General features: G+C 47.6%; 1 protein-coding gene across 4 annotated transcripts; it reads left to right on the forward strand.

Annotated features, from left to right (window-relative positions):
* The first annotated feature begins 2,612 nt into the window (after window positions 1–2,612).
* On the forward strand, window positions 2,613–9,515 carry Fst (follistatin). Of its 4 annotated transcripts, none has more exons than XM_048368396.1 (6): window positions 2,613–3,087; window positions 5,155–5,346; window positions 5,775–5,993; window positions 6,335–6,559; window positions 7,299–7,529; window positions 8,021–9,515. In XM_048368396.1, coding segments are annotated over exons 1-6 (954 nt in total). In that variant the 5' UTR covers window positions 2,613–3,002; the 3' UTR covers window positions 8,023–9,515. The 4 variants fall into 4 exon arrangements, with proteins under 4 accessions (XP_048224353.1, XP_048224350.1, XP_048224351.1 ...); XM_048368393.1 differs by having other exon boundaries at window positions 8,302–9,515; XM_048368394.1 differs by having other exon boundaries at window positions 7,302–7,529; window positions 8,302–9,515.
* Window positions 9,516–10,363: the final 848 nt, after the last annotated feature.

The following is a 10,363-nucleotide window of genomic DNA, read 5'->3' on the forward strand; positions in this document are numbered from 1 at the left end:
ACCCCAAAAAAAAATCTCAGCTTTCAGAGGCTACCTACTGACTCAGGCAAAAAAAAACAAAACACTATTTAGAATCTATAATCATAATTCAGCCTTAAAAACATTTTAATGAACCATTGGTAACCATAAGATCCAGTCATCTACCATCTAAGATCACTCGTGTACTTAGTAACGTTTAATTTCTTTTTCAACCCTAAATATATGATTTGATAAATCTAGGACAGAAGTTGTGCCTCTTACTGTCACTAAAAATCAAATGTATATGGGGAGGAGGTCAAAGAGGCAAATAATAATTGTCCACTCCCCCCCCCCACTTTTTTGTTTTTTTCTCTAGAGTGGAAGGGGAAGGCAACTTTGGAGAAAGCAAACTTTCTCTCCAGCCCATCACTGGCCCATCTCCGAACCAAAAGAAACAAATTCAACTTTGGAACTCAGCGATGGAGTGGTGGCTCCTGCAAGGGGGACAGTTTGCTATTAATTGTTAATGTCGTCTGCCATTAGAGGGCACTAAACAACTCTACATTAATGCGTTGGAGGGAAGGGAGAAACAGGAAAAAGGGGGGAGGGAGAGGAGAGAAGGAGGGAGAGGATAGGCAGACACCGAGTGTCGTGTGGAGAGGGAAGACCAAAGCTGGGAAAGAGTAAAAGGAAGGAGAGGTGGGAGAAGGAGAAGGAGGACGTGAGGGAAAGAGAAGAACCAGCAGACAGATAGGCAGACAGAGAGAATGAATGAATTTGGAAAGATTAAGAAGGATATGGAGCCCGCCCCCCCCCCCTCGCCCTCGCCCCTCAGCCGTCTGAAGTGAGCAAAAAGCCAGTCTCCCCGGGCCGCCCGCGCCCCTCCCCTCCCGTCCTCAGGACGGTAATTATAAAGCGCGGAGCGGCGGCGAGGTCACTGCTTTTAACCAGCCTGCTGCCGGCACCGAATGCGCGCGGTGCAGGTGCGGCGGCCGCGGGGCTTTGTGATTCATGCCCACTTTCAAAGGGGGGCTTGGGCCCGTCTGAGAGGCACCCAAACAACTGTCTTCTAATATTAGCACGGCTGTATTTCGGGATCTATTATAGTCTGTCCAGACAGATCCCATTGTAATGGGATCTTTTATTAAAAGATTAGCACTATCTCCTGCAGTTGGTGGAAAAGAATCTGTTATCACTGAGTTATTTGCAGTTGTGGAGGGGACTGGAGGGGGGGGGTGATGGAAGATGGGGGTGTGAGGGCTAGAGGATGACTGGTGGGGGGAGGCCTGGCTGTGCGGGGAGGGAGACTGAGGCGGGGTGGGGGTGGGGGGAGAGGGTGGGGACGAAGTGGGGCGGATTTGAAATCCGTAGAACAAATCTTAGTGTCCTGCGAATGTCCAAGAATTTTGTCTGCATACTTCGCTGTCTGTTGTCGTTCGGGCTTCAGAAGCAAAAAAGAATAGAAATTAAAGAGGCAGCTTTGGAATAAACAATATAGCATTTTCCGTGAAGTAATCGTTTTATATAAAAGGAAATATCGCCTCCTCAGTTTCATTCAGCCATGCCAAAAAATGTTATAAATGAGAGCCCCGCCAACTTTCAGCAAAGAATGCCAGGCACTGTACTTAATAAACTGCGGCTACAGAAGTTCATTATCGATGTTGCAATCTTTTTTTTTTTATTTCATGGAGAGAGGGAGGGAGAGAGGAGAGCGAGAGAGCGAGACAGAGACAGAGACAGAGACAGAGAGACAGAAAGAGACAGACAGACCGACAGACAGAGACAGAGAGACAAGAGAGGAGATTGGCAGTGCAGGAGACTGGAGAGATAGACGACAGAAATTGGGGAATCTCAGGTCTGGGAAGGAGGGGGACCGACCGCCTACGTCGGCGCCCCCGCTCAGGGCTCCGACTGCAGACGCGGCGGGGAAGTGAAAGGGGAGTAAAGAAAGGGGGAAGGCGAGACGGTGCCGGGTGGGAGGCCGGGTCGGAGGTGTTAAACACTTTTTGTTTGCTTGCCTCGTGGAGACGCGGAGCCGGGTGTCGGCACCGCTGGGCTAGGGTGGGAGTGTCGGGGGCCGGGGTTCTCAGCCCCAACTCCGGGCTTGGGAGGGGGGAGGGGGGAGGGTGAACGCACCGTGAGGACGGCGCACAACCCAGACACAAAACCGCGCCGGGTCCCGCGCCCAGGCGACGGGGAGCCCAAAACTGCCTGGAGGCCCCGCGCGTCCCGACCCGACCCAAGCCAGGCGGGACGTGAAAGCCGCTCGCTCGAGGGCTCCCGGGGCGTTTGCAAAATAAATAAATAAATAAAGTCTTGCTGGAGCCGGAGGAGCGGAGGATGAAGCAGTGCAGAGACAAACTCCGGGGTGCCCCCCCCTCCCCTCCAGCCCTCTGCTCCGCCCGCCGCCTCCTCCTCCAGTGCCCCCACGGAGCCCGCCCTCCCGTGCGCGCACACACACACACACACACACACACACACACACACACACGCCACCCCGGGAGCGCCGGCGTTGCCTGCGAGCGGCGGCGTGCAGGACTGAAGTGGGTGTTCTCTTCCCCCCCCCCCGTTCCCCACCCCTGCCGCGTCGCCCCCAGCCCCCGCCCCGATCGCCTGCCCCCTCCCTCCCACTCCGACGTACATAAGAACTCGGCGATTCCCCTCCCGCCGCTTTGATTTCGGGCACCTCCGACAGATAATTGGGAAGGGTTTCCTGAAGGTGGGAAATGTCACCTGATTCACACTGAACTTTTAAAAAGCTCCCCACCCCCCCAGGAGCCGCGCACACCCTCGCTCGTGGCCGCCCTCCCACAGCCCCACACACTGGGAGACCGCCCACCGCAAACCGCGGAGACCCCCGTCTAGATTTAAAGCGCGGCTGCGCCCGGCTTCTGACGTCCATTGAATCGCGCGGGCGGCCGGCGGCGAGCGCGGGGCTGCGCCAGGATCGCTGCGCCCTCCGCCGCTCGCCTCCCAGACGCGCGTCGCCTGCCCGAGCCACCCGCCGCCGCCGCGCTCCCTGCTCGCCCCGCGCCTGCCCCACGATGGTCCGCGCGAGGCACCAGCCCGGCGGGCTCTGCCTCCTGCTGCTGCTGCTCTGCCAGTTCATGGAGGACCGCAGCGCCCAGGGTGAGTCCAGAGGGGGTGCGCTGGGGAGAATGGGGCGAAGGGAAAGGCTTTCTACTTTTCCGTCGTCTCCACTTGGGTCTATTGCGAGCAACGCTGCTCTGGGAGAGATGTTGCACCAACTTAGCGACTCGGCGATGGAGACTAGGGGGGAAATTGAGGTGACTGGCTCTAGTAGGACTGGGAGTGGAGTTGGAACCTTGCTTAGGCTTCCAAAGGCAAGCGAGGGAGGGAGTTGGATGGAGCCTCTCGCCTAGATGGGGCTAGGTGCTCCAAGTTTTCGCCTTGGTGGCTTTAGATGTTATCTCCCCTGGTTGACTCTGGAGAAGGGGACCAAGCGTCAATAGCCTGGAGATTTCAGTCGACCCACTTGTAATCTAATCTATGTCCTTCCTACGTACGTGTGTGTGTGTGTGTGTGTGTGTGTGTGTGTGTGTGTGTGACTTCAAAATTTGACTTGGGTGGAGAGTGGGGTGGGGGAGAGAGTCCGAATTTTCCGGGGTGGCTGGGGGACGTGGTTGCAGAAACTTTGCCCAAACTTGGAAATGTGGGTGCTGAAATTTTGTAGAGGGAAGTACTTTTCTGCTTAGTGGATGCTCCTTGCTAGCCCCCTCCCCCAGCCCCACAGAAGAAAAAAAGCAAAAAGAAAACAGGAAAGAACAGAAATAAAAGGACGAGACAGCCAAATTATTACCCCTGCGAATTTTGAGTACACTTTACAATTTTCTTCTCTTTGCTTCAGTTCTCTCCCTGGTAACTTTCTGTGAAACAATGAGCAACTCACAAGTGATTTAGATTTTTGAGATAAAGAGAACATTTTCTGAAATTTGTCTTTGAACATGGAAAGTAGATTTTTTTTAATTTCCATTCGTCTTTGGGCAGAATTTTTAAAGGAATCCTAATAGGAGCTGTGGTCCAATCATTGTTAGTCTCTTTGGTGATTTACGAGAAGTCTTCGTACCTCAAGTACCAGCATTATTTAAAGGGGGGGGGTGTTTGCAATGATTTCTTCTTCGATGTGTAGGGCCAAAAGACAGTAGTAGCCCCCCCTCTTTCACACGTTACTTTCCCCGTGCTAGCGTTCTCGTTTTTGCCTTGTAAACTGCCCTCCTAGGCATTAGCCTTAGCTGTCCGCCCTGGCCCCCACGATGGGGTTGCCCGCCTTTCGGAGAGAAGAGCTGCCTGGGTGCTCGGAACGTGGGCGCCAAGAGAGAGAAGCCCTGGGCGATTTCGAAAGATCCCGGTGGCTGCGGGCGTGCTCTAGGGCTGGCGGGTTGCAAAACGAGCCCGTCGGGCGGGCTGTTCCTGGAGGCCGTGCAGGGCAGCTCCGGGCTGCGCCCTGTTGCTTTTTGCTTTCATTTTTCACAAGTGTCTTTTGCTTGATCTGTTCTGCATCTCTCTCTCTCTCTCTCTCTCTCTCTCTCTCTCTCTCTCTCTCTCTCTCTCTCTCTCCTCTCTCTCTCTCCCTCTCTCTCTTTCTCTCTCTCTCTCTCTCTCACACACACACACACACACACACGCACGCGCGCGCGCGCGCAGTCCCTCACCTCATTTCTTAACCCCTGTCACAAAATCATTCCCTTACCGCCTACATGAAACCAACATGTAAAAACATCCGTCGCATCCTGTTTTTGTCAGGTTCTTTACTCTGCTCTTCGAGTCGCTGCAGGTTATGAAATGAAATGGGACGAAATAAAGTAAACAGTCTAGTAAAAGTCAACGCAGGCTGCACGTGTTGTGTCTGGGTCACTGATAACTGACATTGATGTGGCTAGGTGCTCTGGCGGCGCGCGCTCTCGTCTACCCTCCCCCTCGCCCACTTCCCACCTACATGGTCACACACACACACACACACACACACACACACACACACACGTCCTCACCTTTCCCTCCCCTTTGATTTATTTTTCTCCTCTCCTCTCCTTTTTTGTTTGCTTCTCCCTTCTCTCCTCCTCTCCCCCTCCATACTCATTCCTCTCCCCATTTCCACCGAGCCCCCGAGACTTCGGCGCCGTAGCTGCCCCTTCCCCTCCCCACCCTCCTTCACCTCCCACCCTTGACTCTTAACAGCTGGGAATTGCTGGCTCCGCCAAGCCAAGAACGGCCGCTGCCAGGTCCTGTACAAGACCGAACTGAGCAAGGAGGAGTGCTGCAGCACCGGGCGCCTGAGCACCTCGTGGACCGAGGAGGACGTGAATGACAACACTCTCTTCAAGTGGATGATTTTCAACGGGGGCGCCCCCAACTGCATCCCTTGTAAAGGTAAGACTCTCCTCCTCCCCAACTTGTAGGGCCCACGGTAGAGGGCGTCTTCCCCTCAGCTTTCCTCCCTGCTAGCTGGCGCTGGAGACTAGGAGGACTTTGTAGGGGGGCTCTACCCCAAGCCTGGCCAGCCCGATCGAATCCAGCCAGTTCGGGGCTGTGGGCAAAACGAGGTTTGCTGACTGACATCTCCGGAATTCTTTGCTAAGTATAGTGATGAAACCAGTCAGCCTGCGGTGGTGCTTGGAAAGGATTTTCCTTATGGGACACAGCTCACAGTCCTTATCCCTTTGTGTCCTTCAGGAGCCTGGGCTCCTCCAGCCCCAGAATGGAAGCCTGCCTGGTTACACAAAGCCCTTAAACGTTTCCTGGCTGACCTGCCAACCTTCTGACCCTAGTTTCCATCTGTACCTCTTTCACTCTCTTAGAAACGTGTGAGGACGTGGACTGTGGACCAGGAAAGAAATGCCGAATGAACAAGAAGAACAAACCACGCTGTGTCTGTGCCCCAGATTGTTCCAATATCACCTGGAAGGGTCCAGTCTGTGGGCTGGATGGGAAAACCTACCGCAATGAATGTGCACTCCTCAAGGCCAGATGTAAAGAACAGCCAGAACTGGAAGTCCAGTACCAGGGCAAATGTAAAAGTAGGTCTCACTCTTGATCTAGACCCCACTCTCTCCTTCAGCTTTGCACCTTAAATAGACCCTCTGGAAGACAGCTGGGAGATAATATAGTTCACAGTAAGGGTGTGGTGGTGGTGGTGGTATATAAAATAAAGGGGCTTTTCTAAGGTCAAAAGAGTCATTAAAGAACCACTCTAGAGTTGTAGTTAAAAAAAAAAAAAACACCAGGCTCCCCAAATACTTTGCCAAATCTAGATGCTTCATTTCCATGATTTCCTTATGCTCTAAGGACCAGAAGATGCTTATTGAACTGTTTATCTCCGCCCCCTTCTCTCTTTTCTCTGTCTCTCTCTCTCTTCCAGAGACCTGCCGTGATGTTTTCTGCCCAGGCAGTTCCACCTGTGTGGTAGACCAGACCAATAATGCCTACTGTGTGACCTGTAATCGGATTTGCCCAGAACCCACTTCCTCCGAGCAGTATCTCTGTGGGAATGATGGGGTGACCTACTCCAGTGCCTGCCATCTGAGAAAAGCCACCTGTCTGCTGGGCAGATCCATTGGATTAGCCTATGAGGGAAAGTGTATCAGTAGGTATTCTGAATTGAAGGAAAAAGAGATAGAGAAACAAAAAGGCTAAATCTAATACTAAAACTGGGGTTCACAGAGAATAAAGTCCAAGGCTTCCCCAAATGCATAGGTTCACCAGAGGAAGAGGTGCTCTCTAGTTTGGGGAAACATGTTACCACAAAGCCCTTCATGAAAACCATTGCCTTCTGTAAGCTTTCATATTTTCTCTCTCTCTCTCTCTCTCTCTCTCTCTCTCTCTCTCTCTCTCTCTCTCCCTCCAGCAAGAAACAGGAGACACTATTCCATTTTAGAAAATTTAAAACTCACACCATTTTACACATTTCTTCAGAGTGCCAGACTTGCTGGAAGCAAAAAATAATTACTTAACAGTTCCTAAAATCTGTTATCAAATTCCAGTAATTAATGGAATTCTTCTTTTTTCTAAAAAAGGTCCCACTTGTAGGAAATAATTAGATGCACATTGAACTCAATAATACTGTGAAATCCTGTCTCCCTTCTACCCCCTCCAAAAAAGTGTTTTCATGCATTACTATGGTATGTGATAATCATGGTGTTTGTGCATTTGTCTGTGCTTGAATGTTTAATTATCAAGCATTTTTATGTCACATCTTCATTACCTGCTTTAGTAAGTAATCAAATATAAATCATGCTTATGTTTATTAAATGCAACTATAGTAGAAAGGAGAAAAGGGGGAAATGGGCAATCAGTTCACTCATCACAGATGTATTACATCCTAGAAGCAAAGTCCTGTGAAGATATCCAGTGCAGTGGTGGAAAAAAATGTTTGTGGGATTTCAAGGTTGGCAGAGGCCGATGCTCCCTCTGTGATGAGCTGTGCCCTGACAGTAAGTCGGATGAGCCTGTCTGTGCCAGTGACAATGCCACTTATGCCAGCGAGTGTGCCATGAAAGAAGCTGCCTGCTCCTCAGGTGTGCTACTGGAAGTAAAGCACTCCGGATCTTGCAACTGTAAGTGCCAATTTTTAACCTAGCTGCAATGTAAGTCTTTCCCAGGCAATTCCTAGCCAATGGAGACTTTAGAAGCACCACAGGCCTCCCCATCTGAGCCCTGTTTTAAGTTTGGTAGCTGTTGTGTTTCACAGGCAATTCAGTGACCTACTGAAAAATTCGCCATGTTCCCAGGTTTTGGAGACTTAAGCTGGTGATCACCAATTGGGTTGCCTATCTCCAGTTGCTCACCCCTAAGTCTTATGCATTAATTGTGTGCTTTTGCTGTTGCTTGATTAACACTTGAGTCTAAACTAACTGCTTCAAAAGTTGTTGTTGTTGTTGTTGTTGTTGTTGGTATTTTTCTCCAAAGACAACTTTATATTATCACACATGGGCCGCTGCTTTTTTTTTTTGTTTTTTTTTTTTTTGCAGTTGCCTCTACTAACTCTGAATTAAGGACCCAAAGTAGTTACACATAGAACACAAGAGCGCTTTTTATCTAATTTCAGGAATCTGCCTGTAAAACCTGAGCCATTGATTCTTCAGAACTTTCTGCAGTTTTTGACTTCATAAATATGTTTTTTATATTTAATAAATCAAATTTAAACTAATTGCATATGTCAAAAATGCAATACCAAAACCAAACCAAACAGCATCACACTGCAAGTCACATAAAAAATGCAACGCCATAACATGGCTGTATCAGAGGGCTTTGAAACATACACTGAGCTGCTTCCATGCTGTTGTTGTCCATATTTAAACAACAGCTCCCCTGTATTCCCCCATCTAGCCATTTCGGAAGATACCGAGGAAGAGGAGGAAGATGAAGACCAGGACTACAGCTTTCCTATATCTTCCATTCTAGAGTGGTAAAGCTTCCAACAGTGTTCAGTGTTAACATAGCCTTTGGGCAAAAACAAAAAACAAAAAACAAAACAAAAAAAGGAAAAAGAAAGAAAGAAAAGAAAAAATATATATTGTCCATACTGTAAATAAGTGTATGCTTATTTATTTGGGGGTAAAACTATACATTAAAGGACCTTTGTCCTAAAACTCTCCCAGGCCACCTTGTTACTCACTGGGCACAGAGAGGTGGTCATTGTGAGGTCTACTGGATGAGGCCCATAGTTGAGATTTGTAGACATTTATTTATACTGTGTCATGTTTTATAATTTATACATAAAATGTCTGGTTGACTGTACACCTTGTTTTTGAAGAAATTTATTAGTGAAAGAAAGAGCAGTTGTTATTTATTGTGAGGTCTCTTGCTTGTAAAGTAAAAGCTTTTTTTTTCTCCTTGTAAACCATTTAAGTCCATTCCTTAACTCTCCACCCACTCATCTGTCGCCCATCATTTCACTGTTGGTTAGACTCTTTTCCACTTTTAACAAACTTGCATGTCAGTTTCTGTCATATTTATTTATTGGATTCTCTGCTGCCTGATCTGTACATACATGATCCCTCGGGTTTTGTTTACAAGGAATCTTGACTGACCAAAAGGCATTATAACTCCGACTCAAACACGAGGTACAGAGGCTAGACATCTGTGAGAAAATTACTACTTCAGTCCTCTTGTTCTGATAATATTTGTGAAGGGGGACTGAATGCAATGTTAGAATTCTAGGAATACACTTTTACAATGTCACAGATCCAAAGAAAGTGTTGGGGTGTCAGGAGACTAAAGGAAGGTGAAGGCTAGACATTGGCCCTTTTGGTGTTTCCTTTTAAGCTAGTCAGCTGTACCTTTAAAATTAATTCTTTTTCAACCAATGTGTCACTCACTAAAAGTTCTATCAAAGCTTTATCAGTTCAAGTTTCTTGCTTTTCATAATACTTTTTTCTGATGCAATTTTATATTTTCAAACATGGCAAGTTAAATATAAATTCATTTAAATATATAGTTTTGTACTTTTCTACCATGTAAATGTGCAATGTATATAAAAGTTATAATGTGTATTTGTAAATAAATGATGAGTGAAAAAATAAAAAAAAATTAAAAGCCAATGGTCTAATTTCCTGTTAATGAAAAATAAGCCTATATGAAAATATATACCATACACTTGCTGAGGGATGTACTTACCTCCTGAAATTAAGTGGCCAGGGAGATAGAAGCTGCAGAATGATGAAAGAGCCAGATCATCTCTAAAGATCTTGAAAGATAAGGGATCTGAGGTTCAACAACTCCTTTGCAGTAGAAACAGGTGTGCATCAGTAGCCACAGAAGGAACAGACTGTGGGTGTGGATTCCTCTTTACAACACACCCAACCTAAAGGCTCCCTTAAAAACATCTCAGTTATCTTGGTTCTATAGACACAGCCAGGACTCTCCTACTGCCCTTATCTAAATAAAGTAGGCCTCCAATCTTTAAAATTAAAAAAAAAAAAGTCCATCACTGGGAAAAGCAAAAACAGACTGATGATTTTTGATGAGCACATTTTAGTAATCCAAATATCAACTGCAGAAATGGCCATTGTTTTGCTGGAGTTCTAGAGGCTTGGTGAGATTAGACCAAAAAGTTGTCCCTGGCTCATAGGGATTAAATAATGACACTCTCTGGGGAAGAGAAAGTTTGTCAGTATTTCACAGTTAATGTTTTGCATTCTTAAAACCTCTCAGTGTTGTTTGGATCAACAATCTGTGGTTCTTGGAACACATAAGAGCACATAGGTAGATCATCAACACCAGTTTCCAATTCAGTATGTGCTACATACACAAAAAAACTATATGAAAAATACCAAAGCAATGTAAAATGAAAAGAAATGAACACTCTAGGAGTGAAAGAGTAGAGCCAAAGTTTGCAGTACTGCTAAGGAAACAGGTTCTTTCTTCCAAACATCACAATCTAAGTTAT

This window comes from Perognathus longimembris, chromosome 19 (genome assembly GCF_023159225.1).
Source record: "Perognathus longimembris pacificus isolate PPM17 chromosome 19, ASM2315922v1, whole genome shotgun sequence".
Classification (NCBI taxonomy): Eukaryota; Metazoa; Chordata; class Mammalia; order Rodentia; family Heteromyidae; genus Perognathus; species Perognathus longimembris.